Here is a 25,692-nt window from a genome sequence, read left to right on the forward strand (position 1 = left end):
GATTGTAAGCCCTGGTACAGGGATGGGGAACTGAGGCATAACCCAATGGACTCCCTGATTTGAGAGCTGAGGGCCCAGGGAGACCCAGGGAGCTAGAGTTGATAGGATAGAGTACCAGAGAAGAGAAAGTTGCACAGAAAGAGAACCCTGGAGATTTGCAGAGAGTCCCCTCAGAATATCTGGCTGAGCACTGATCAGATGTATGTGAGAGAACTACCCAAAACTAGGGAAAGAACCATCTGAAAGGATCAAAGGGACCAGGGCCCAATATTCACATGGAGTTGGGAAAAATAGTATCTGTTCCCATCAGCCAGATGGGAAAAACTTAAAATTCACAGGGCACTTGGTAGATTACTAGGGAGGTTTTGACTCAGCAGTGAAGAATAGGTAGCCCTAGACTGGACACTGCTGTGGACCTGCCCAATAAATCATAAATGCAATACCCAGAAGGCTCAAAATGTTCTCAACTAATTTAACTTCATCTCAGAACAAAGTAAGAGGATTCATAACAATAAATAAATATCCAAGAAGGTAAAGTGTACAATGTCTGGCATCAAATCAAAGATTAAAAGTCATGGAAACATGACCCATAATGAGGTAACCATTCAATCACAACCAACCCAGAACTGACATAGATGTTGGAATTATCAGAGGACATTAAAACTGTTATTATAAACTATATTCTGTATGTTTAGAATGTTGGATATAAAAAAGATCCAAATTGGACTTCTACAGGTGAAAACCTAGAAGATGTGAGATGAAAAACATACTGGATGGAGGCAAAACATTCTTGGACATAAATCATAGCAGTATTTTCTTAGCTCAGTCTCCCAAGGCAAAAGGAATAAAAGCAAAAATAAACAAATGGGACCTAATCAAACTTAAAAGCAAAGGAAATCATCAACAAAATGAAAAGACAATCTGCAGAATGGGAGAAAATATTTGTACATGATGCAACTGACGAGGGGTTAATATCCAAAATATAAAAACAGCTCATACAGCTCAATATCAAAAAACAAACAACCTAATCAAAAAATGGGCAGAACGGGCTTCCCTGGTGGCGCAGTGGTTGAGAGTCAGCCTGCCGAAGCAGGAGACACGGGTTCATGCCCTGGTCCAGGAAGATCCCTCCCACATGCCGCGGAGCAGCTGGGCCCGTGGGCCATGGCCGCTGAGCCTGCGCGTCCAGAGCCTGTGCTCCGCAAGGGGAGAGGCCACAACAGTGAGAGGCCCACGTACCACACACACACACACACACACACACACACACACACACACACACACACACAAAAGGGCAGAAGACCTAAATAGACATTTCTCCAAAGAAGACAGACAGATGGCCAAGAGGCACATCAAAATATGTTCAACATCACTAATTATTAGAGAAATGCAAATAAAAACACAATGAGGTATCACCTCACACTGGTCAGAATTGCTATCATGAAAAAGTCTACAAATAATAAATGGTGGTTCCCCTTTCTGGGAACCCTCCTACACTGTTGGTGGGAAAGTAAACTGGGGCAGCCACTGTGGAAAACAATATGGAGGTTCCTTAAAAAACTAAAAGTAGAGCTACCATATGATTCAGCAATCCCACTCCTAGGCATATATGCTGAAAAGGTGAAAACTCTAATTCCAAAAGATACATGCAGCCCAATGTTCATAGCAGCACTATTCATAGTAGCCAAGACATGGAAACAACCCAAGTGGCCATCGACAGATGATTGGTTTAAGAAGATGTAGTATATGTATAATGGAATATTACTCAGCTGTAAAAAAGAATGAGTATGCCATTTGCAGCAATATGGGTGGACCTAGAGAATATCATACTAAGTGAAGTAAGTCAGACAGAGAAAGACAAATATTATGTGATATTGCTTATATGTGGAATCTAAAAAATAATACAAATGAATTTATATACAAAACAGAATCAGACTCAGAGACATGGAAAACAAATTTATGGTTACCAAAGGGAAGGGAGGGGGCAAGGGATAAATTAGGAGTATGGGATTAACAGATACAAACTACTCTACATAAACAGATAAGCAACAAGGATTTACTGAATAACCCAGGGAACTATATTCAATATCTTGTAATAACCTAGAATGGAAAATAATCTGAAAAAATATGAATATGTAACTGAATCACTTTGCTGTACACCAGAAACACAATATTGTAAATCAAGAGTATTTTAATTTAAATAAATAAGTGATATTATAAGTTCTGAATATTTTCAATTGCATGATTTATAAGATTATTGATGACTAGTACAAGATTCACAAATATTAAGCTAATAACTTGCATTCAAATATTTTAAATATACAAAATTCATGAATCCTTTAAAAAAAACTATACATCAAAGGACATATTCATTAGAATGAAAAGGCAATCTACAGAATGGGAGAAAATATTTGCTAAGCATATATATATATATATATATATATATATATATATATATATATGCTTTATATATATATAAAATAAGGAGTTAATATCCAGAATATATAAAGAACTCCTGCAACTCAGCAACACAAAAAAACCAAACAATCTCATTTAAAAATGGATGTTTCTTTTTTTGATATTGAGCTGCATGTAAATTTTGGAGATTAATCCTCTGTCAGTTGCTTAATTTGCAAATATTTTCTCCCATTTTGAGGGCTGTCTTTTCGTCTTATGGTTTCCTTTGCTGTGCAAAAGCTTTTAAGTTTCATTAGGTCCCATTTGTTTATTTTTGTTTTTATTTCCATTTCTCTAGGAGGTGGGTCAAAAAGGATCTTGCTGTGATTTATGTCATAGAGTGTTCTGCCTATGTTTTCCTCTAAGAGTTTGATAGTGTCTGGTCTTACATTTAGGTCTTTAATCCATTTTGAGTTTATTTTTGTGTATGGTGCTATGGAGTGTTTTAATTTCATTCTTTTACATGTACCTGTCCAGTTTTCCCAGCACCACTTATTGAAGAGGCTATCTTTTCTCCACTGTATATTCTTGCCTCCTTTATCAAAGAGAAGGTGACCATATGTGTGTGGGTTTATCTCTGGGCTTTCTATCCTGTTCCATTGATCTATGTTTCTGTTTTTGTGCCAGTACCATACTGTCTTGATTACTGTAGCTTTGTAGTATAGTCTGAAGTCAGGGAGCCTGATTCCTCCAGCTCCGTTTTTTGTTCTCAAGATTGCTTTGGCTATTCGGGGTCTTTTGTGTTTCCATAAAAATTGTTGAACCCTCTTGCACTGTTGGTGGGAATGTAAATTGATACAGCCACTATGGAGAACAGTATTGAGGTTCCTTAAAATACTAAAAATAGAACTACCATATGACCTAGCAATCCCACTACTGGGCATATACCCTGAGAAAACCATAATTCAAAAAGAGCCATGTACCAAAATGTTCATTGCAGCTCTATTTACAATAGCCAGAACATGGAAGCAACCTCAGTGTCCATCAACAGATGAATGGATAAAGAAGATGTGGTACATATATATAATGGAATATTACTCAGCCATAAAGAGAAACGAAATTGAGTTATTTGTAGTGAGGTGGATGGACCTAGAGTCTGTCATACAGAGTGAAGTAAGTCAGAAAGAGAAAAATAAATACCGTATGCTAACACATATATATGGAATCTAAGAAGAAAAAGAAAAATAAAAAGGTCATGAAGAACCTAGAGGCAAGATGGGAATAAAGACACAGACCTACTAGAGAATGGACTTGAGGATACGGGGAGGGGGAAGGGTAAGCTGGGACAAAGTGAGAGAGTGGCATGGACATATATACACTACCAAACGTAAAATAGACAGCTAGTGGGAAGCAGCTGCATAGCACAGGGAGATCAGCTCAGTACTTTGTGACCACCTAGAGGGGTGGGATAGGGAGGGTGGGAGGGAGGGAGACGCAAGAGGGAAGAGATATGGGGACAGATGTATATGTATAACTGATTCACTTTGTTATAAAGCAGAAACTAACACACCATTGTAAAGCAATTATACTCCAATAAAGATGTTAAAAAAAAGAAAAGAAAATGGATGAAGGACTCAAGTAGATATTTCTCCAAAGAAGATACACAAATGGCCTGTGAACACACGAAAAGATGCTCAACATCACTAAATACAAGGGAAATGCAAATCAAAACCACAATGAGGTATCACTTCACATCCATTAGAATGGCTACTATCAATTTTTTTTTTTAAAGAGAAGGAATGAATCAGTGCTGGTGAGGATAAAGAGAAACTGGAACTCTTGCACATTGTTGGTAAGAATATAAAATGGTACAGCCACTATGCAAAACAGTACAGCAGTTCTTCAAAAAATTAGAAATAGAATTACCATACGATGCAGCAATTCCACTTCTAGGTATATAACTCAAAGAATAGAAAGCAGGGTCTCAAAGAGAGTTTTGTACACCTATGTTCATAGCAGCATTATTCACAATAGTTAAAGGTGTAAACAACACAACTGTCTGACAATGGATGAATGGATAAACAAAATGTAGTATACACATAAATGGAATATTAATCAGACTTAAAAAAGGAAGGAAATTCTGATACATGCTACATGAATGAACCTTGAGGATACTATGGTAAATGAAATAAGCCAGTCACAAAAAGACAAATACTGTAGGATTTCACTTGTATGAGGTATCTGCAGTAGTCAAATTTATAGGGACAGAAAATAGAAGGGTGGTTGTCAGGGGCTGGGGGGAGGGGGAAGTAGAGAGCTGTTGTTTAATAAATATAGAGTTTTAGTTCTGCAAGATATAAAAGTTTCTGGAGATTAGTTATACAACAATGTGAATACACTTAACACTACTGAACTGTACACTTAAAAATGGCTAAGATAGTAAATTTTGTTATGTCTATTTTATCACATTTAAAAATAGATTAAAAAAAGAAAAATATACTGGATGGAATTAATAGAACATTAGGAATTGAGAAAAAAATTAATAATCTTGAAGGCATACTAACAGAATCTATCCAAAATGAAATACGTGGAGAAAAAATAATTAAGAAAACAAAAAACAACAACGAAAAGAACATCAGCAAGCAGAGGGCAACTATAAGTGTCCAGGTGAGAAGACTAAATGTCTCCATTCTTCCCAAATTAATTTTCATGGTTAATCTCATTTAATTTTTAAGAAGCTTTTCTTTTAATGAAATAATTCCAGAGTTCATCACAAAAAATTAAAAAGTGGGACTTGTCAAGAAAATTTTTTAAAGGAAATACAATGGGGAGGTGAATAGCTATTTCTGCCAGGTATTTAAATATACTCTAAAAGGTATGTTTACAACAGATTACAGATTACAATGGTGAGGTGCTAACACAAGAACTGCTAAGCCAGTGGACTAAAATAGATGGCACCAAGACAGATCATAGCGCTAATAAGAACTCAGAACATAAAGCGGTACTAACAATCAGTGAAAAAGGAAATATTTAATAATAATAATAATGAAATTATTATTCAATAATAATTACTCAAAAATCAGTCTGGGCTGTCTTGGTAATATTTGAAATAAAGCATCATTTTAGTTCAGAGGTTCTTAAACTTTGGCTCATTAAGAATTATACTTCAGGGCTTCCCTGGTGGCACAGTGGTTGAGAGTCCGCCTGCCGATGCAGGGGACAAGCGTTTGTGTCCCGGTCCGGGAAGATCCCACATGACGTGGAGTGGCTGCGCCTGTGAGCCATGGCCGCTGAGCCTGCGCGTCCAGAGCCTGTGCTCCGCAATGGGAGAGGCCACAACAGTGAGAGGCCCGCGTACCGCAAAAAAAAAAAAAAAAGAATTATACTTCATTGGGCTTCACGGTATTTGTGAAAATGGGGTGAAAAGTGACTTATCGTCCCTTCAAAATTCCTCTTGAAACTGAAACCATAGGTGGGGAAAGTCTTTATAGTTTCATACTAAGTTTTTAAGATATTTCACATCATCAGGTAATATTCGATTGTCACCACTGTCATTTTTTTAAATTAATTAATTAATTTTTGGCTGTGTTGGGTCTTCGTTGCTGTACCCGGGCTTTCTCTAGTTGCGGCAAGCGGGGGCTACTCTTCGTTGCAGTGCGTTGGCTTCTCATTGTGGTGGCTTCACTTTTTGTGGAGCATGGGCTCTAGGCACGCGACCTTCAGTAGTTGTGGCACACAAGCTCAGCAGTTGTGACTTGCGGGCTCTAGAGCACAGGCTCAGTAGTTGTGGTGCATGGGTTTAGTTGCTCCGCAGCATGTGGGATCTTCCCGGACCAGGGCTCGAACCCGTGTGCCCTGCATTGGCAGGCGGATTCTTAACCACTGGGCCACCAGGGAAGTCCCCACTGTGATGTTATAACATCTAGAAGAGTTTCCCATTGATTAGAAAGGAAAAACATTCCTACCTTTATGATTAGCGGTTCTGCTATGGTTATATAAATTTAATGAAATATAAAGTAAGTTTAAAAATCCTTCGAAGTGTCTCGAAACACCCTATAGGCTGCTTATCAAGTTGAAAAGCAGAGAAACCATACAGAATCAGAAAGAACTTGGAGAAGCCATGTTCCCTAGAATTGACAAACATGTTCTGTGGCTTCGAACAGATGAAAAACTGAAGCTGTCAAGGAACTCAGATTGCAAGGAATGTCACCCACTCCAGAATGGCTATTTCTTCTAAAATTTAATATTTTGGAGCAGACCTAAGAGGAATTGGTAACTATGCAACTAGTGAAACAGATGCTCTCAGCATAGCCGACTCTGTTACTGCCATTACTGGCATTCCTATTTCATGAGACCTTTTTGAAATGTTCAGAAACTACCATCATCTTGAAAATGGTATTTCCAAGTAAATATCTTACTGAAAAAAAGGTCGAGAACTCTGGGCATAGACTGAGAATCTCTGACATTTGGCTGTCCATTTGTTTTTACTGCTTTGGAAGAGAAGCTCCTGACGTCAATGTGACTGGTTGCTTTCTGCATCGGCCGGCATGGGTGCCAAATGCTCTGCCACTGGTACTGAATGAACGCTTGCCTTGTGAGAAGCATCAACTTCATCGGGACAGTGGGGGCTGAATCACTGCTTTCAGGATCTTTCATCAGGAAAATGGAGCAGAGTGAGAGCAGTTCTTCACTTACTAAACAGAAATGTGCTGAATTTCCAGAGGAAAGTCTTGAAATGCTTGATGAGACATTGGGCAGAAATTTTACTTTTTTCAAATAGAAAAGGAAAGCCACTCTCTCATGGTTTCACGTACTTGGACAATAGTTTGGGTTGTAATATTCTAGTTACAGCCCTGCAGTCAACATTATGTCTGCTGCTGAAGGATGCAGAGCTCCTGTTCTATTCAAGATGGGTCACTAGGAGTTCAGCATGCCTCTGACACCGAGGAAAGACCTTCTGCAATCTGGAATTAAGGGTGGCAAAACTTCTTCCAATTCCTCGGCAGGCAGAAGCAAGTATGTGCCAAACTCCTAAACGTTACTTCTGACAAAGATAATTTTAAGATTGAAGTGTGGGTTTATAGTCCAAAATTGGTGATAGGGATGAACAACAATGACTTGCACTTTGCCAAAGATCAGAACCTCAGTGAATCTGGGAGCAGAGGAAATTATTCAAAATAAATTCAACTGTTTCTCAACTCAAGCCTACCCTCATTTGGCCAAGTATGCCATGATAGCTCCATTTGCTCACGTGTGCTTTTATAAGCCACAATAAGCCAAGTGTGCTTCTTTTTTTTTGCCCCCAAAACGAAACAAAACAAAACACTCAAAACTGATTGGATGGCAAGCCTGACACATATGTTATCATATCAAAACACTCAAAACTTTCTCCTGCATCTGTAAGTCAAACTTCAACAGCCTTCATGGTGGAAGTTGGCGATAAGCTGAAGTTCAAGTTTTGCTTTGCTTGGAAATTTTTATTTCCTTTTTATCATAAAGTAGGTATTAATTTTTGCATTAAAAATGAGTGAGAGGCAGAGGGTTTCAAAGAATGTCATATTTTTCTATGTGTACATAGAAAAGAATGTGTAATCAATATCTAACATCATAAAAATAAATTCTATCTAAATTATTGTACATATGCTTAGGTACTTTTTTTGGTAACCTCAAAGCTTTCAGAGTCTCAAGGAGCTCTGTGATTCAACAATCTGAGAAAAACCCCATTCCTCTGATTTAGATATTGACCTCACGTAACAAAATATCATTTCACAACAGTTCAAGAATTACATGGAAGAAAATCAAACCACAACACTTAGAAGAAAATATAAATGTTTAGCAGATTTCAAGCTGAGAAAAAAGCTTTCTGAACAAAAAAGCAAGAGAAAAATAATAAATAAATAAAAATGGCCATTCTCTAGTTCAATTATTTAATTTCACTTATATCTAAGGGGAAAATCCAAACTGTAAACAGAGGAGGTCATTTTCCCCTGGTCACTAGGGGACCAGTCAATCAGCCACTACCCCTTGCTGTAACACCCAACAGAGGTTTAAAACTATTACACTAGACATTGTCACTCCATCAGTAGAAACAATACCTCCAGTATATGTACATTTATATTTGTTTATCAATTGGATATATGTACTAATCTACTAATATATTATATACCTTATAAAATATATACTTAAAAAAAGATGAGATAAAATTAACTACAAATACAAGTTCTAAAGTTTTCTTCCTGCACCCTTGCAGGTGTGTACACCTCCCCATTTTGGGGCCCGTTGTTCGGCATGGCAGTGGCTAAACAGGAGGGCCCTGCCACCATTTCCAAAGCTGAGTCTGCGTTCTGCTCCCCAGATTGTGTACCTCCTTCCCATCTGCCAGCTCTCGGTACCACAACACACTGTTTTACTGCCTTCCTAGTGCAGATCATTATGGGACGTCATCTACTTATTTATGGGTTTACTTGTTTATTCCTACCCCCCTGCCCCCCGACTCCCCAGCTAGAATATAAGCTCCGTGAGAGCCAGGATGGTGCCTGTCTTGTTCATTCCTAGTTCCTCCACACCTAGAACAGAGCTTGGTATATAGTAGGTGCTCATTAGGTACTTATTGTGTAATAAGGGTATACAGCTGCTCCCCCACTCAAATTCCAGCTGTTCCCCCTGCTTGGTCCTCCATTCTCCTAGCAGGCAACAGGGCAGGTCCCCTGACCCTCTGCAGGAAGCAAACAATACCCTATCCTACTTCTTAGCACAGCGTCCACTTTAAAGACCTCTCACGGAGGGTGAGCCACAGAGGACTATCTTGCTCCTCATAGAAAACACAGGCCCCCAATCTCAAATCCAGAACTTAAAAATATATACATATATAATTACAGTATTTCTAAACGCAGTTCTTCTTTTGCAATCATCTATTTGAAAGCTGAACTATCATATTCATGCAAAAGCGATCCTTCTCAATCAAGTCAAGCTGTTCTTAGAGCTTCTGTCCTGGGAGGGAAAAGAGACAGGTGGGCAGGTACCTGATGGTTTTCCACACATTGAAGCCATCCAGAGGCTTGGTGCCCTCTGTGCTGCCCCCCGCCAGCTTCACCAGGGTCGGCAGCCAGTCGGAAATGTGGATGAGCTCCCGGTTCTTCACGCCCCTCCGTTTCAGCAAGGGGCCGGCCACAAAGCCCACCCCTCGCACGCCTCCTTCCCACAGGCTCCACTTTCTTCCTCGAAGGGGCCAGTTATTGCCCCCTGCCAATGTCTGCCCACCGTTATCTGAAACACAATTAGGTCATAGCATGAGGACAAGGCTAACTATTAGATACATTTAAGAACAGAAGACTTGGATGCATGTTATTATTAAATGGTGCTTAGGAACTAAGAAAGAAGATTCCTCTTTCCCCTCTCCCATAGCAGCTACCCTCCTCCCACCCAACACAACCCTCCATCCCACAGACATAACCAGGGCTCAGCACGGCACATGTCTGACACTAGACCTTTAAATCCTCCATGGAGAGGGCCACTGAAAAACAAGGGAGGCCCCTGAGGGGAACCGCTTGGGATAGAGCCCTGTGCTGAGCAATGACTAGGATTCAAATGCATGCATGCAACTTTGGGTAACACAGGAGAGTGAACCCAGGTAGGTGGAGCCCCTCCCCGTACATGAAAAGACACCTCTGAATAAGTTTCACTTAGGAACCTAAGGCTCCTGATTAGTGGGGATAGCGAACCTTTTTATTTTCTTCCTGGAAAATTTTTCTAACATTTAAACTGGTAACAGAATTAACATTTGACTCCCTGGTGATCTGAACTCTTAAGAGTGAAAGTTGCAAGACTTCCCCAGTGGGTTAAATGTCTCTGTACACAGAACAGTTGGATGGAAAAAATAATTGCAAGAAAAATTCCTCCCTTCTTGACAGGATGGCAGGACAAAGCTTCATTGTATACTGTATGCCAGGGAAGAGAAAGTTTCTCTCCCAAGGCAGCCAAGGGAATGGAGGACACTGGGGAAGCCAGAGAAGATACAAAAGTGACTTCAGTATCTTACCAGCTGGGTGGGGCTCAGAGTTAGAAATTAAGTTGGACTGTAGAAAGTAAAAAGTCATATTTCTTACATACTGAGGTTGTAGAATCATATTATCTCCAAAAGTAGTCATACACTTAGGTGACTTTAGAGATATGTTTTAAATATCACTTATTTGCATGTGCATTACACTCCGATTAAATGTTTTCTAAAAGCCACTGTTATCCAAATGAACCACAGGAGGGCAGTATGACAGATGTGCTCTATAGAACATTATGTATAAAGAAATCTAACACAGAAATCAAGCTCTATCAAAGCCAAAGGATGCTCATGGAAGGAAAAAGAACCAGTATTTGTTAAGCACCCACTCTGCACCAGGCACCCTTTTAATTTCACATTATCACAGACTCTGGAGTCCAAGAGACCTGGAATTGAAGCATGATGCCAGCCACTCACTAGGTGTGTGACCCAGGGCAATACACTGCCTCAGTTTCTCATCTTTAATGTAGAGATAATAATTCCTACCTCATTCATGTATTATGGTGAGAATTAAGTGACATCATTTATAATAATGGTTTGGGGCTGGGGACCTGGCACAATCTAAGTTCTCAATAAATGGTAGCTAATGTTTATAACAATACAAATAGTCTAGTATTATAACTATTTTGTCATGAGAGACTTGAAAATGCCAAACAACTAATAAGTGGCAAAGCTAGGATTCAAACAATGTCTGTGTGACTCCCAGGCTCCTCCTGCCCCCAGAGTGCCCTGCTCCTGAGGTCCCTGGTATAGAGTGAGTTTTATATCTATATAAAACTTTACTTCTCTATGAAAAACATAAGCACAGTCAACCTCAGCTAAGTTTACACTCTTCCCATGATACAGCAGGAGAGCTATCTCAAGGTGATGACAGTTCCCTTACGAGGAGCCTCTGTTGCTGGTGGGTAAGAAATTCAAGGCTCTACTGTCAAGGAGGCTTCTGATCAAGCCCTTAACACACCAGGTCTTCAGTTCTGCTCTGTGCCTCATGAGGGGGAGAAGGAAGGGTCTTGAGCTACATTAGAGGAAGGTAACAGTTCTTCAACACAGGTGGGTGACAATCAATCTCATCATTTGCTATCAGACGAGAACCTTTTCTTAAACCTCACATCTCTTCTTGACAAAGCAAATGGTCACCCAAGCCAGTTTATTAAATACACATTCTATTTCACATGAGCAGACCTGCAAGCTCAAAACAGGGGGCACCATCTTCAGACAAAGGGAATTCCTCACACTCCACTATCAGTCACCAATAACCACTGTATCAAAACTTAAAGAAGGTGCTGTTCATGTGATACAGAAATACACTGGAAAGAAGTGTTTACACTCTACCTGTGAAGTTAAGAATGGCTAAGACAGCACTATCATTTCCCTGTGCTGTCTGGATTGCTATAAATGATACTGGCTCAGGGCTTGTAGAAGATGCCCGTTGTCTCCATTTTTGATAGATAACACTCCTTTGAAATATTAGATAATGTCTCTTTCAGTTCCACCTATTTGTTAGTGCTCAGTACAAAAATGGTGGATGATGAAGATGGTAGAAACAAGAGTGGAGGTGATGGGGAGAAGCGTGGAGTGGGTCTGGAATCTGATCTTAGGCCCTTGAGGTATGACTCAGGAAGGAAAATACTCTGGGCTGTAATGAGAATTTGGCCACGGCTGCTAGGTGGAAGGTGTTTCCACATCTTATTGGGGAGGTGCCGATGCAGTGCGTGTGACTGTTTTTGCATTAGCTTCTGTGATGTTTTTCCCATTAGCAATGATAAGCGATTCTATCGTCTGTTATCGATGTGGCTTCCTCCATCATTTTTTTGAGAGCACTCCAGGGAGAAAGCACTGTTAATTGACACACCTGCAACTCCTTCTCTTGGGCTCCCCAGTCACAAAGCCAACTGCAGAATCCACTGCATGAAGAGGACAATTCAGCTTTGCCAGAGACCTGGCCAGGCGGCACTGGCTGACGGTCTCTACTTACCAGCAAAAATCCACAGACTTAGGCCTTTGAGACATAGGGTGCTGTGCATTGGTTCTAGTGCATTTGCCCAGGTATTTCAAGGAGTTGGACATAAAACTGATCAGAGTAACAGCAAGAATAAAATCAGCTCATTTGAAACAAGGTAGAGAAGGGGGCTTCCAATGTCGTTCACCTAAGTCTGACATAAAGTTCAAAAAGACAATGGAGACCTAGAGTCTGTCATACAGAGTGAAATAAGTCAAAAAGAGAGAGACAAATACCGTATGCTAACACATATATATGGAATTTAACAAAAAAAATGTCATGAAGAACTTAGGGGTAAAACAGGAATAAAGACACAGACCTACTAGAGAATGGACTTGAGGATATTGGGAGGGGGAAGGGTAAGCTGTGACAAAGTGAGAGAGAGGCATGGACATATATACACTACGTAAGGTAGATATCTAGTGGGAATCAGCCGCATAGCACAGGGAGATCAGCTCCGTGCTTTGTGACCGCCTGGAGGGGTGGGATAGGGAGGGTGGGAGGGAGGGAGATGCAAGAGGGAAGAGATATGGGAACATATGTATATGTATAACTGATTCACTTTGTTATAAAACAGAAACTAACACACCATTGTAAAGCAATTATACTCCAATAAAGATGTTAAAAAAAAACAAAAACAAAAAAAGACAATGAAACCACCACCATTTCAAACACGTTTCTTTTTCTCTCCTAATTTTGTTTTGGGCAAAAGTTAATTTTTGTTCTTGTTAAGAATTAATTTTCAAGAGAAAATGTTCAGGTTGCATTTCCTGGCTGACTTATGAAAAAACTTCCAAATCAAAATAAGATGACTTGCCTTTCTGTCTGGCGGCAGCCATCAGGTGAGCCGAGATGCGCGCTTACAAGTACCTCCAGGAGCTATGGAGGAGGAGGAAGCAGTCGGATGCGATGCACTTTTGCTCAGGGTGCGCTGCCGGCAGTACCGCCAGCTCTCGGCGCTGCTCCGGGCACCCCGCCGCACCCGGCCCAACAAGGTGCGCAGGCTGGGCTACAAGGCCAAGCAAGGTTATGCCATATGTCGGATTCGTGTGCGCCGCGGTGGCCAAAAATGCCCAGTTCCTAAGGGTATCACCTACAGCACGCCTGTTCACCATGGTGTCAACCAGCTCGTTTGCTCGAAGTCTTCAGACTGTTGCCGAGGAGCGAGCTGGATGCCACTGTGGAGCCCTGAGGGTCCTGAATTCTTACTGTGTTGGTGGAGATTCTACGTACTAATTTTTTGAGGTTATCCTCATTGATCCATTCCATAAAGCTATCAGAAGACACCCTGACACCCAGTGGATCACCAAACCAGTCCACAAACACAGGGAGATGCGGGGGCTGACGTCTGCAGGCAGGAAGAGCCGCGGCCTTGGCAAGGGCCACAAGTTCCATGACACGATCGGGGGTTCTCGCTGCGCAGCCTGGAGAAGGCGCAATACTCTCCAGCTCCACTGCTACCGCTAATATAAGTAATGTTTGTAAAATTCTTACCTATAAACAGTTTAGGACATCCATGTCTGCTTGAAAGTGTTTTTTAATGTCTGTTAAAACTAGTTGTGTGCAGATTGTTCATTGAATGCATTGTCAAATTCTGAAAGTTAAAGTGCAATAGTATTTGAAGACTTTAAGTGATGGTGTATCTTGTTTCTAATAAGGGAAATGCCTTTGTTTTTGCTTTATTAGGGAGTTGATATGTCCGTGTTTAAAATGCTGCTTGGGGGATTCCCTGGTGGTGCAGTGGTTAAGAATCCACCTGCCAATGCAGGGGACATGGGTTCGAGCCCTGGTCCAGGAAGATCCCATATGCCACGGAGCAACTAAGCCTGTGCACCACAACTACTGAGCCTGCGCTCTAGGCCTGCAAGCCACAACTACTGAGCCCGCATGCCACAACTACTGAGCCTGCATGACTAGAGCCGGTGCTCTGTAACAAGAGAAGCCACTGCAATGAGAAGCCCACGCACTGCAATGAGGAGTAGCCCGCGCTCACTGAAACTAGAGAAAGCCCGCGTACAGCAATGAGGACCCGATGCAGCCAAAAAGATAAAATAAATAAATTTTAAAAAAATGCCATTTGGTACAATAGGTGTAAAATTCTGTAAAAGAGGAGTGCAGAAACGAGCCATGTAGATTTGTTGGTGCATGTGATGAAATCTACAGCTTTACTGGGGTGATGCAATGCTCTGCTGGTTTACTCTAAAGTGGCTGTTTCATGGAGTTTGGCAAGGACAAACTTTAAATTGGGTTTTCCTTGGAAATGTGAAGGATGTTGTGATCCTTTATCATGATCATATGCAGAAAAATAATGAAAGTTGACTAGGGCCCACATTTTTAGACTTAATCTACTATTCCACTTATGTAACTGCTGCTTCCAAAAGGCGAAAAGTAAAGGAATGCCACCATTTTTTAAGAGAATTGAAAAAACCTGTTGCAAGATGTTTCTTTTACAAATTGAAACAAATCCTGGTTAACCTAAATTAAATTGCCTTGGCCTCCATGGTACCACTGAAGTTCACATAAAAGGTGGGAGTTCCTGATTCAATCCTATGACTCTGGGATCTGTAGAATACTTAACTTCATGCAAAATAGTCACGGTATTTACACTAGTGTATATCGAAACTGATGGAAATTGAACACTAGGTAAATGAGAAGGGAGTTTTTAACCCTAAGGTTTGTAAGCTAGTGATGCTAGGATTGGGAAATTGGTATTCATCAGGTACCTTTCAAGTGTGGGAGGATAGAAAAGGCTTGGATCAAATTTTTAAATGTTTTATCTGTAGTATTAGTTTGTGACCATTATGAACTCTAAGCCATCTTAGGGGGGAAAATAGGGTTGGTTTTATTTAAAAGTAACACTGCTAAGTCCAATCAGTGTTATCTTGGGTCAAGCCACTTTATCCATTCCCATAAGGCTACTGAGGAGAGTCATGTAGTTGGTGTCAATACAAGTTCAATTGGTTTCCGAAAAAAAAAAAGAAAAAAAATAAGATGACTCCAACTAGTAAAGGAAGCTATGAAACATTTTTTGGGGGGAAATCATTTTTCAGCAATGTTTTTGGCAGGGGGAAAACCTAATTACAAAATCTTTGCCGTATAGAAAATAAATATCAAAATAAAACAAATGTCATCTACAGATGGTAAATCTCACTTTATTATTCATTATTGGACAAAAATAGCTGTCAAAAAGTCATGAAAAACACTGGTTAGCCAAAGACCCGAGCAAACACATTAAGTATATGACAGTGAAGCCTCATTCGCATCCAGCTGATAAAAATTAAGATGGAACCACGACAACAGCACTAGGTTTTAGGACTACTCCCCAAACAGGGTAATGTTGTGGCTTGGCTTTAGAAGGCTGCCCTGAACCATCAGTGTATATCTCCACCTTGCTGCCCCCATGGATCCTTCAACCCTGGCTTATCCAAGACAGCTCCTCACTCTGACATGGGGATCCTGGAGAGAAAAGCAAGGAAGGCTCCAGCAGCCTTGCACCAGGGCCTGGACATCCCTCTGAACAGGCCACCCACGGGAGTGTGACAGATGAGCAGACAACAGGATTTCAGAGACCAAGAAGACTCTTTGTCCGATAAAGGACCTGTTACTCATGGTTGATTCTTTTAGACTAAATTTTTACTTAAAGCAAATTGGAGAGTTAATGTATGTCTTAGTAGTCATCTAAAGGATTAGGTAAATTCAATCTTCTCCTAATGAAAGATTCTAGAGAACATATCTACCGAGACGTTCAATTTACAATCTGATGTTCTTCTCTTTCCCTCTTGCTCTACATTCAACACATTCACTTCTGCCAAGTTGATCATGAAAATGGATTTCCAATCCACCTCCCCGTTCTCCAGCCCCGTTGCCTTGGGTCCAGCACAGGTCTCACCTGGACTCCTGGGGTAACATACAGAATGTTTCACGTTGCTATCAGAGGCATCTTTGTGAAGCCCAAACCAATCAGGCCACAAGCGTGTTTAAAGACCTCTAACTGCTTCCCAATCAGGAAAAAGTTCAAACTTCAGTCCAACACATGGAATCCTTCATATGTGGCTCCAAACTACTTCTGGGGCATCAGCTCCTGCCCTTCCCCACAAAGCATGCACTGTGCTTCAGTCACAGAGAAATTACTTCTTCTTGTTAGAATACAACATGCTGACGTTGCCTGGGTACAGGTTGGCTCCTTTGCCTAAAATGCCTTCCCCATCTTTCCTGCTTGACTTAATAATGTCACACTGCTGTTTTTAATTTACTCCCCCCAGACAACCTCTGTCTCTTCACTGTCCTCCTGCACTTTATACTTTTCTATCACACTTATCTCTGTATGGTGTTAATCAGTTATTCGTGGTTTGTCTTCCCTGAGAACTCTGGCTCTCCGGGACAAGAACAATGTCTCATTCTTCTTTGCATTCCCCAAGATCTAGCAGAGACCTGCCAAAGAGGAAGCCTCGAGATTTGAGGGTGGAGAGGGGGGAACAAATAAGTGAATGGAGAAAAGGCCACCAAAAATGGAGACTGAAGACACTAAAAATTAACTCTGATTACTGCAGAGGGTTTTCTGAGCTTTCATCCAGCCACCCCATGACCTTAACTTTTAGGAAGCTGTTCTGCACACAGATGCTGCTTATTTTACAGGATATTGGCAAGAGGCACTCCTGGAACCCCATGAGGATTTAAACAAATCCAACCCACAAATACCAGAATTGTTTGTCCAATCTGGATCAGTTACCCAAAGTCAAAGGGGTTGTTGGAGAGCATTTGAGGAAGCACGGTCCTGGATGGGAAGAGAGTCCTCACTCACCCCTGTAACAAATCTTTCTGGATTTCATGGCCCATGGACCACTCTAGCTTTGGGGAAATGGCAGAAAATGGCAGAAAATAAGACAGACAAGGTCCTTTCACATGCAGTGAGTAGAAAAAGAGGTAGGATCTCTCTACTCGTGGTAACTGGTGACTAGGCCTCTCAGAGAAGCTGTAACCAGAATGACGGGGTAGAGCCAACCACCAGCAGAGAGAGGAGAACCCAGGCACGAGGTGCAGGAGGCTCAAGGGCCTGATTCAATTACACATTAGATGGCCGGTGTTCTGTGTCAAGCTTCTTTCTTTTTTTTTTTTTTTTTTTTGCGGTACGCAGGCCTCTCACTGTTGTGGCCTCTCCCGTTGTGGAGCACAGGCTCCGGACGCGCAGACTCAGCGGCCATGGCTCAGGGCCCAGCCGCTCTGCGGCATGTGGGATCTTCCCGGACCGGGGCACGAACCCGTGTCCCCTGCATCGGCAGGCGGACTCTCAACCACTGCGCCACCAGGGAAGCCCCTGTGTCAAGCTTCTTAATTAAATACTAAATTAACTGTACTCTTAAGAACCACTCTGAACTTAAGGAAAACTTGAGCTGAACGATGACTAGATATAAACAAAAAGCTGTCTGTTTTATGACTAATATATTTTTTCCTATCATTACTACAGTCACATTTGTAATTTTATTGACGTGTACTCAAGGGATAGGGATTAAGTGCTGTGAGTTTGGGCAAATCACTCTCTCTCTGAGCCTAAGTTTTCCCCATTTGAAAAATGAGGATAATAACAATACCCATCTTAACACAGAGCCTGGCACAGAAGTAGTGCTTAATAAATACTAGCAATTTTCATCGCTGATAACTACCACCAGCAGCAGCATCAAAGTATGCAGAGCAGAGCAGGCTCCTAGCTGGGTATTTACTAAATAGATGCTAGATTTAGGTTTTAAAACTATACTCCAAAGTGCCATGCTTTTTGTAAGAAGGTATTTCAAGCATAGACCCTTCCAAGGAGCATTCTCTTCTCTGTATGTAATTTCTTGAGCATCATAAAAACACGATGAATTGTGAGGGGTTTTGTTACGATTCCTTTCTGTTTCCATGAATTTAAAAAAAGCATATCAATGATCAAAGAAAGAGGTACAATGGCCATAGCCTGTCATTCAAATTAAATTTCAGAAACGGAATCTTTATTCAGATATTCATCTGAATATTTGTAGGGGTTTCAAATGGTTTGCAGCATTCAGGGCAGATCAATGCTCTGACCCCCCCAACTCCCAGTCAGACACAATCAGACTTTACATCTTGATTAAAAGAACCAGCAAGGGGAGTGTTCCTGCCGAGCTAGCATTAAGGGAGATTCTGGTGGAATGGGATTGGCAGGCAGATGCCAAATAAATGATGCAGCCACCGAAAGAGCTAAAGATAAAGAAAGATGGATGCAGGGCAAGGGCAAAATCCGGAAGGAATGGGGGTCAAAGAGAAAAAAAAAATTACACAGGGTTGTAGTAAAAGATTTCCTCATTTTAACGGGACTCATGTCATCGTTTATAATGATGAGATATCAATGGGATTTTATCTTCTCCTTTAAAACTTATTAAGGATGAAAAGTCTCAAAAGGTCTGTTGAAAGATTGAAAACATTTGGTCTCGAAAAGTGAAAAGGGAACTGGAAAACAGTGTCCTCATTTATTACGTATTGGTAGGCAAATCACTGAACTTTTTTCTGAAGTTTAAATCATAGGTACTCACAGATCTTGGAGATCCTTAAATGAAAGTTGTAAGCACAAAATGTTATGAGTCACTCTCACTTAGATGGCAAGGGTAATGCTAGCTTTGATCTCCACATTCTGGGTCCCCTAACAAGTAGCACAGAAGCCCTTTGTTTGGAATATTTAGGGTCAAGAAAAGTACCAAATGTTTATTCAGTCCTTTCTTACAACTAAAGCTCTCCTTGCTTTTCCTGAAGTTCGATCTTGAAAGAATGCATTTTTTTTTAAGCTAATAAAGTTATGAATTTCAGGGCAAACTAAAATGCTTTGGCACCTTTACGGAGTATCATAGTTTACTCACAAATTACTTGGCTCCCCTTCCAGACTTGAAACCCCTTTAAGGTGGCCAGATAATTTTTTATAGACAGCTATTTATCTGTCACTAATGCCGATCAAGAAGTGATAGATGTAAAGAGTATCACAGAAGTGCTTTAGAGTCTGGCAAGTTCAAAGACAGCAGGAGAGAAGTGAAAATATCATCAAGAGGTAGAAACAAGTAAGATTGTGGTTGCAAAATAGTAAGCGGACTACGTGTATGGTGAGAAAGATGGGAACTGAGGTCAATGATCTTTTCGGAGAGAATGATACTAGAGAAAGCTCACATATTCTATTTGGGCAAGCATCAACTACTTCAGTTTGTCTTTATGTTTCCAAATCTACAACACAAGTTAAATGTTCTGAATTTACCCTTGAAGCAGAAACAACATTTTACTGGATCTCTACTTCATAAGTAGTAAGATTTGCTCTTAGGGTTACTTGGAAAAAAATCAATAAACCAAACTGAGTGGATAGGCAGTTTTGTTTCCCCAAAGCTCTTCTCTGAAGTTTGCTAACTGCTAAAGGATCTCACTAGTATGTGACTGTCTAATTATGGCAGGAGAGACCAAGAAAAAGGTCATGAGAACACTGATTAACACAATCTTCTTTGAAGAAAAACAGAAGAGTAAATCCTAAGAGATCTCATCATAAGGAAAAAGATATTTTCTTCTTTTTCTTTTATTTTGTACCTATACAAGATGATGGATGTTCACTAAACTTAATTGTGGTAATCATTTCATGATGTATGTAATTCAAATCATTATGCCATACACCTTATACAATGCTGTGTGTCAATTATATCTCAATAAAGCTGGAAGAAGAAGAAGAAAAAAAAAGAACAGAAGAGCGAAACATTTAATGGCAGAAACAAACCAAAAAAATTCAACACACCTAAATACTAAGAAGTTTGTTAAAAGAATTTCAAATATTGAATGCATACTTAATAAAGGTATAGGAACAAGATTCCCTTCAGATCTGCAGATAACACCTGTTCCAAAGGCAGAGTGAAACAAACTCTGAGTTCTCAGACTCCTGGCCCTCCTGACCATGTGAGGTGAGCAGTACCCCTCTGACCAGGATGAAGGGGTCAGTGAGAGGGAGGAGAAGTCCAGGTGACCCTGGCCATCCCAAGGGCAGGGGAAGAGAGTGCTAGCTGTTGGGAGTGAAGGCAGCTGGAGGAGAAGAGAATGTGAGGCAGGAAGCCTGGGTCCCTTTTGCCCAATGACAGGCAAGTAGGTAAGTGGAGGCACTTTAGCGAGGCCAAAGGACGCTGAGAGAGAGAGAGGTCCGGTACGTGGGAAACGCAACGTCTCCTGATCAGCCATGAGCTGGGGTTAAGAAACAAGACCAAACAACCAAACGAATCAAAATAAATGCCCTGAGTGACCACAACAGGCAACACCAAGTCCCTGCAATCAGATCCTAACTCAGGGCCCATTTGGTTTCAGACACAATTCTAATAATATGTATGATGGCTGGCTTCCTAATTTCATAGCAGATTGGCTAGGTGCAGACTGCTGGAGTTGGTCTCCTAAGAATGAGGGAAGGAGCAGAAAAGATATGCATTTTATAAGAAAAAAATATGAATTTTAGTTTTAAAACTAAATAAAGAATTTCCCTGTTTTTCTAGTGTTAAGTGATCCACACGGATGTATATTAAGGACACCACGGTATGAAGCATAACACAATAACGAAAAAATTAAAATGATAACCTTACATCATTAAGACGGTAAGAGGCTCGGGGTATAGTTAAGGACAGCTTAGACCTAGAAAAAGGTTTATAGCCCATATTCATGTCTCTGAGCCCACCTAGATCACTATAATGTGACCACCTCCACCTGTCATTTTCAGGTCACAACTGCAGGCACACAGAAACTTTTACTATCATGGCATAGAGTTAAGCCTATACACGGAAAAGAGAGAAAATGATTCCAGGTCAGAGTTGGGACCCCAGAAGGACTGAGCTCAGCTGCAGGCAGCGGGGGGTGGGGTGGGGGGAGCAAGTTACACTTTTTTGCACGTCTACTTTCGTGGATTGAAACCTGTGATTACCAGGCATATGTGTGAGCGTTATGGCTGGACACCCTGTGTTTGGTGGCTAGAATAGTTGTGTTAAGTTACCCTGCAGGTGAGATAGAAGGTGTTTTTACTGTTGTGGTTATTTGGTTTTTATTGTGGATGTGGTAATATGTGACCTGCCTGCAGGCTCATTCACAGATTTTAGCTTTTTATCTAATAGCACCTGTAATAACTGGGAAAGTTCTGAAATAGGGAAAAAAAAGCTTCTATATCATGGTTCTCAAGCCTTTCAAGCCTCACACTCCCCTATTATAACAAATGTTTTGTCGTGCTCTTTTGACTCCCTGTAATGGAATTCATACACTTGCACACCTAATTTTTAAAATAACTTTAAATGTAATATAAAGGAAAAATGGCAACTGATAATAAAATAGCATGTATTTCATATGAAAACATGCAGGCACAGAATATATAGCTAAGTGGTGAGATAATTGCCTGGACTATATATGAATACAACTGGACTTAAAGGAGGCCATTCCACACTAGAAGTACAGAAGAATGAAAGAGAGCAGGGATGAACACGAGAATAAAAATCAGAATTTAGCTTCCAGAAAACAGGGAGAAACCTAAACTTCCCAACTCATTCTACGAGGCCAGCATTACTGATTCCATAGCCAAAGACACTACACAAAAAGAAAACTACAATGAACAGAGGTGCAAAAATCCTCAATAAAATTTCAGTAAATCAAATCCAGCTATGTATAAAAATGATAATACGTGATTGTGTTAGTTTTCTATGGCTGCCATAACAAATTACTACAAATTTAGCCACTTAACACAAGTTCATCACCTTAGAGTTGTAAGTCTGAAGGCAAGTCTCATTGGGCTAAATCACAGTGTTGGGAGGGCTGCATTCCCTTTCAGAGGCAAGAGAGGAGGATCTCTTTTTAGCCAGTTTCTAGAAGCTGCTAGAATTCCTTCGCTCAACACTCTCTTCCTCCAATCCTCAAAGTCAGCAATGGCAGTTGAGTCTTCTCACTTGGTATTACTTTGACCTCCTCTTTGTCCCTCTCTTCCACTTTTCCTAAATTAATTAATTAACTTTTGGCTGTGTTGGGTCTTCGTTTCTGTGCAAGGGCTTTCTCTAGTTGCGGCAAGCGGGGGCCACTCCTCACCACGGTGAGCAGGCCTCTCACTATGGCGGCCTCTCTTGTTGCGGAGCACAGGCTCCAGACGCGCAGGCTCAGTAGTTGTGGCTCACGGGCCCAGTTGCTCCGTGGCATGGGGGATCTTCCCAGACCAGAGCTCGAACCCGTGTCCCCTACATTGGCAGGCAGATTCTCAACCACTGTGCCACCAGGGAAGCCCCCTCTCTTCCACTTTTAAAGACTTGTGATTCCATTTGGCCCAGTCAGATAATATTCCCATCTTAAGGTCACCTGATTGGCAACCTTAATTCAATCTGCAACCTTAGTTCCCCTTTGCCATATAACATAAGATATTCAGAGGTTCAGGTCTTTAGGACGTGAACATCTTTGGGGGAAGCGAAGGGAACATTGCCCTGCCTACCACAATCATGATGAGCAAACGAGGCTTATCCTAGGATTGCAAGTAATTTTCAAATAAAAGAATGATGCTGGGAGAATTACACTACCCAACTTCCAAGACCTCCTATATTAAGCTCCAGTACTCCAGACAGCTTGGTACTAGAATAGGGAGCCTAATAAAAGAACCACCCATTAGTGATTATTTGATATTTAGCAAAGGTGCCAAATAAGTCAGCCGAGGAAAAAGTCTTTGCAACAAGTGATTCTAGAATAACTGAATATCTACGGGAGGGGGAAGAAAGAACCTTGACCAATCCCTACTTCACAACTTACAGAAAAATTAATTGAAGATGGCTCATATTTCAACTCAATAGTAAAAAAAAAAAAAAAAATTAAAATATGAGCAAAGGACTTGAACAGATATTTCTCCAAAGAAGATATACAATGGGCAAGAAGCACATGAAAAAAAATGTCCAAGGGGATGCAAATCAAAACCACAAGAGACACCACTTCACACTTACTAGGACGGCTATAATAAAAAAGCCTATGACAAGTGATGGTGAGGATGTGGAGAAACTGGAACCCTCATACACTGCTGGTGGGAACGTAACATGGCACAGCTGCTTTGGAAATAGCAGTCCCTCAAGAAGTTAAACATAAAGGTACCACATAACCCAGAAATCCCACTCCTAGGTGTGTATTCAAGAGAAATGAAAACATATATCCACACAAAAGCTGTGCATGAATGTTCATAGCAGCATTATTCATAACAGCCCCCAAAAGTGGAAACACTCAATGCCATTAATTATGAATGGATAAGATGTGATATATTTTCAGCAATATACAGGGAAAAAAAAGGACCACAATAAAAAGATGAAGTACTGACACATTCTACAATATTGGTGAACCCTGAAAACATTATGCTAATGAAAGAAGCCAGATAAAAAGGCCATATACTGTATTTTTCCCTTTACATGAAATGTCCAGAATAGGCAAATCTATAGAGACAGAAAGTAGATTAGTGGCTTCCAAGGCCTGGGAGGAAGGGGAAAATGCTAATGGATACAGGATTTTTTTTGTGGGGGTGATAAAAAAAATTAGATAATGATGACGATTGTACAACTCTGTGAATATACTAAAAACCACTGAATTGTACACTTTCAAAGGATGAATTTGATGGTGATGTGAATTATATCTTAACAAAACAAAGCTGTATGAGAAGAAAAAGATGGACCAAAGACCTAAACGTAAATGCTAAAACCATAAATCTTTTATAGAAAAGCATAAGAGAATATCTTTGTGACTTGGAGGTAGGCAAATGTTCTTAAAATCAACACGTTTGGTAATACATTTATGTATTAAAATTGATAAGACCCATAATGGTGTAAGATGAAACAGAGTGATAATGTAACTTCAAAGGCAGAATAAGCAGTGGAGTAAAGTGCAGCTCTGGTCAGCCGGTGGGATCTCACTGCAATTAAGCATCCATTCTACATTTTTTGCCCTTTGGATGAGAGGTGGGTTAAGGAAGAAACCCTACATTCAGGAAAACTCTTCCTGTTGTCACTAAAATGTATACGATCTGCTTCACGGAAACAGTCCAAGCCTGCCCACTCCATGTATATTTCAGAGCACAGGCCAGGTTATACCTCAGTACAACAGATGTGAGTCTTTTAGACTGTGCATTCTCAACACCACCCTAATTACCAAAACCCAGAGCTTCCGGGACATGGCAGATTCTTTGTTCTTGTTTTCACCAATCCATCAAATTGACTTGGCTTCTTTTAAAAACGGTAGATCTCTTTTGGAATCAATGTGTCTCTCTTTCTCTTACAGACCCCTACTTTTTATACCTCAGTTTTTCATCAGGGCCTTTTGTGGTAAGCTGACCCTACAAAACATCTGCCTGGCATGTGAGACACAAAATTTTCTTTTGGAAAGCTTTTTGTATGTACCCAAAGAGACTGCTTCATTGTTTATTCCATTTTTGGCTTCCTGCAAGTTTAAATGTGGAATCAAGTGGAAAATGACTTCAAAATAGATAAGAGATTACATGAATCTTTCCATTCTTCATGAGTCATATGAAGATATATTAACCCTATCAGATATGAAATACTGTGCTAGTGATTTATTTTTTATTTTCTGATTTGTGTACGGTAAAATTCACTTGTTTTGGTGTGTAGTTCTATGAATTTTGACAAATGAAGTCATATATCTAGCACCACAATTGAATGTGAAAATTAATAAAGGGAAGACTCACTAAAATGGAGTTGAAGGCCAGAAGGGGAAGTTCTCACACAGTACCAATCAACGTCAATTTCAGGAAGAACTGTCAATTACAGACCCCAACAGAAGAATCACCAACAGGAAAGAATCATCAAATACGGGACCTCAACAGGAAAAGACGTACATTGTATCTCTTACAAGAAATCGACCACCTCAGCGACTCAGCCAATGAAAAACCACATTCACCTCGAACTCTCACTTTTCTCCAATGGACTTTCATTCAAAACAACCCTTCCCAACTTCTTCCTTTTTCTCTATAAAATAATATCCCTCTCCTTTGTTGGACTTGCCTATTCTTTTGCTGTATCTTGCTTGTCCTGAATGTGCAGTTCTTCGCCATTCCTGAATAAACTCATTTTTGCTGGTAAAATAACTTTTAAGGTCAACACAAGATACAAAACAACTCCATCACCCCAGAATCAGTCCCTTGTGCTACCCCTCTATAGTCAAATCCTCCACCCAACCCTTAACCCCTGACAACAACTGATGTTTTCTCCATCTTCAAAGT

The 25,692-nt window shown here is 40.6% G+C and overlaps 1 protein-coding gene and 1 pseudogene across 3 annotated transcripts in view; one reads left to right on the top strand and one right to left on the bottom strand.

The window, feature by feature from the left end:
* The window catches only part of ARSB (arylsulfatase B), a 193,395-nt gene that overhangs the window by 102,450 nt on the left and 65,253 nt on the right, over positions 1 to 25,692 (bottom strand). For all 3 annotated transcript variants that reach the window (XM_060143179.1, XM_060143177.1, XM_060143178.1), the window contains exon 5: positions 9,420 to 9,663. In XM_060143179.1, coding sequence (XP_059999162.1) covers positions 9,420 to 9,663 — 244 coding nt within the window. The remainder of the gene's footprint in view (positions 1 to 9,419; positions 9,664 to 25,692) is intronic.
* LOC132518120 (large ribosomal subunit protein eL15-like) lies at positions 13,302 to 13,925 on the top strand (annotated as a pseudogene).

Source organism: Lagenorhynchus albirostris, chromosome 3, assembly GCF_949774975.1.
Source record: "Lagenorhynchus albirostris chromosome 3, mLagAlb1.1, whole genome shotgun sequence".
In the NCBI taxonomy this organism is placed as follows: domain Eukaryota; kingdom Metazoa; phylum Chordata; class Mammalia; order Artiodactyla; family Delphinidae; genus Lagenorhynchus; species Lagenorhynchus albirostris.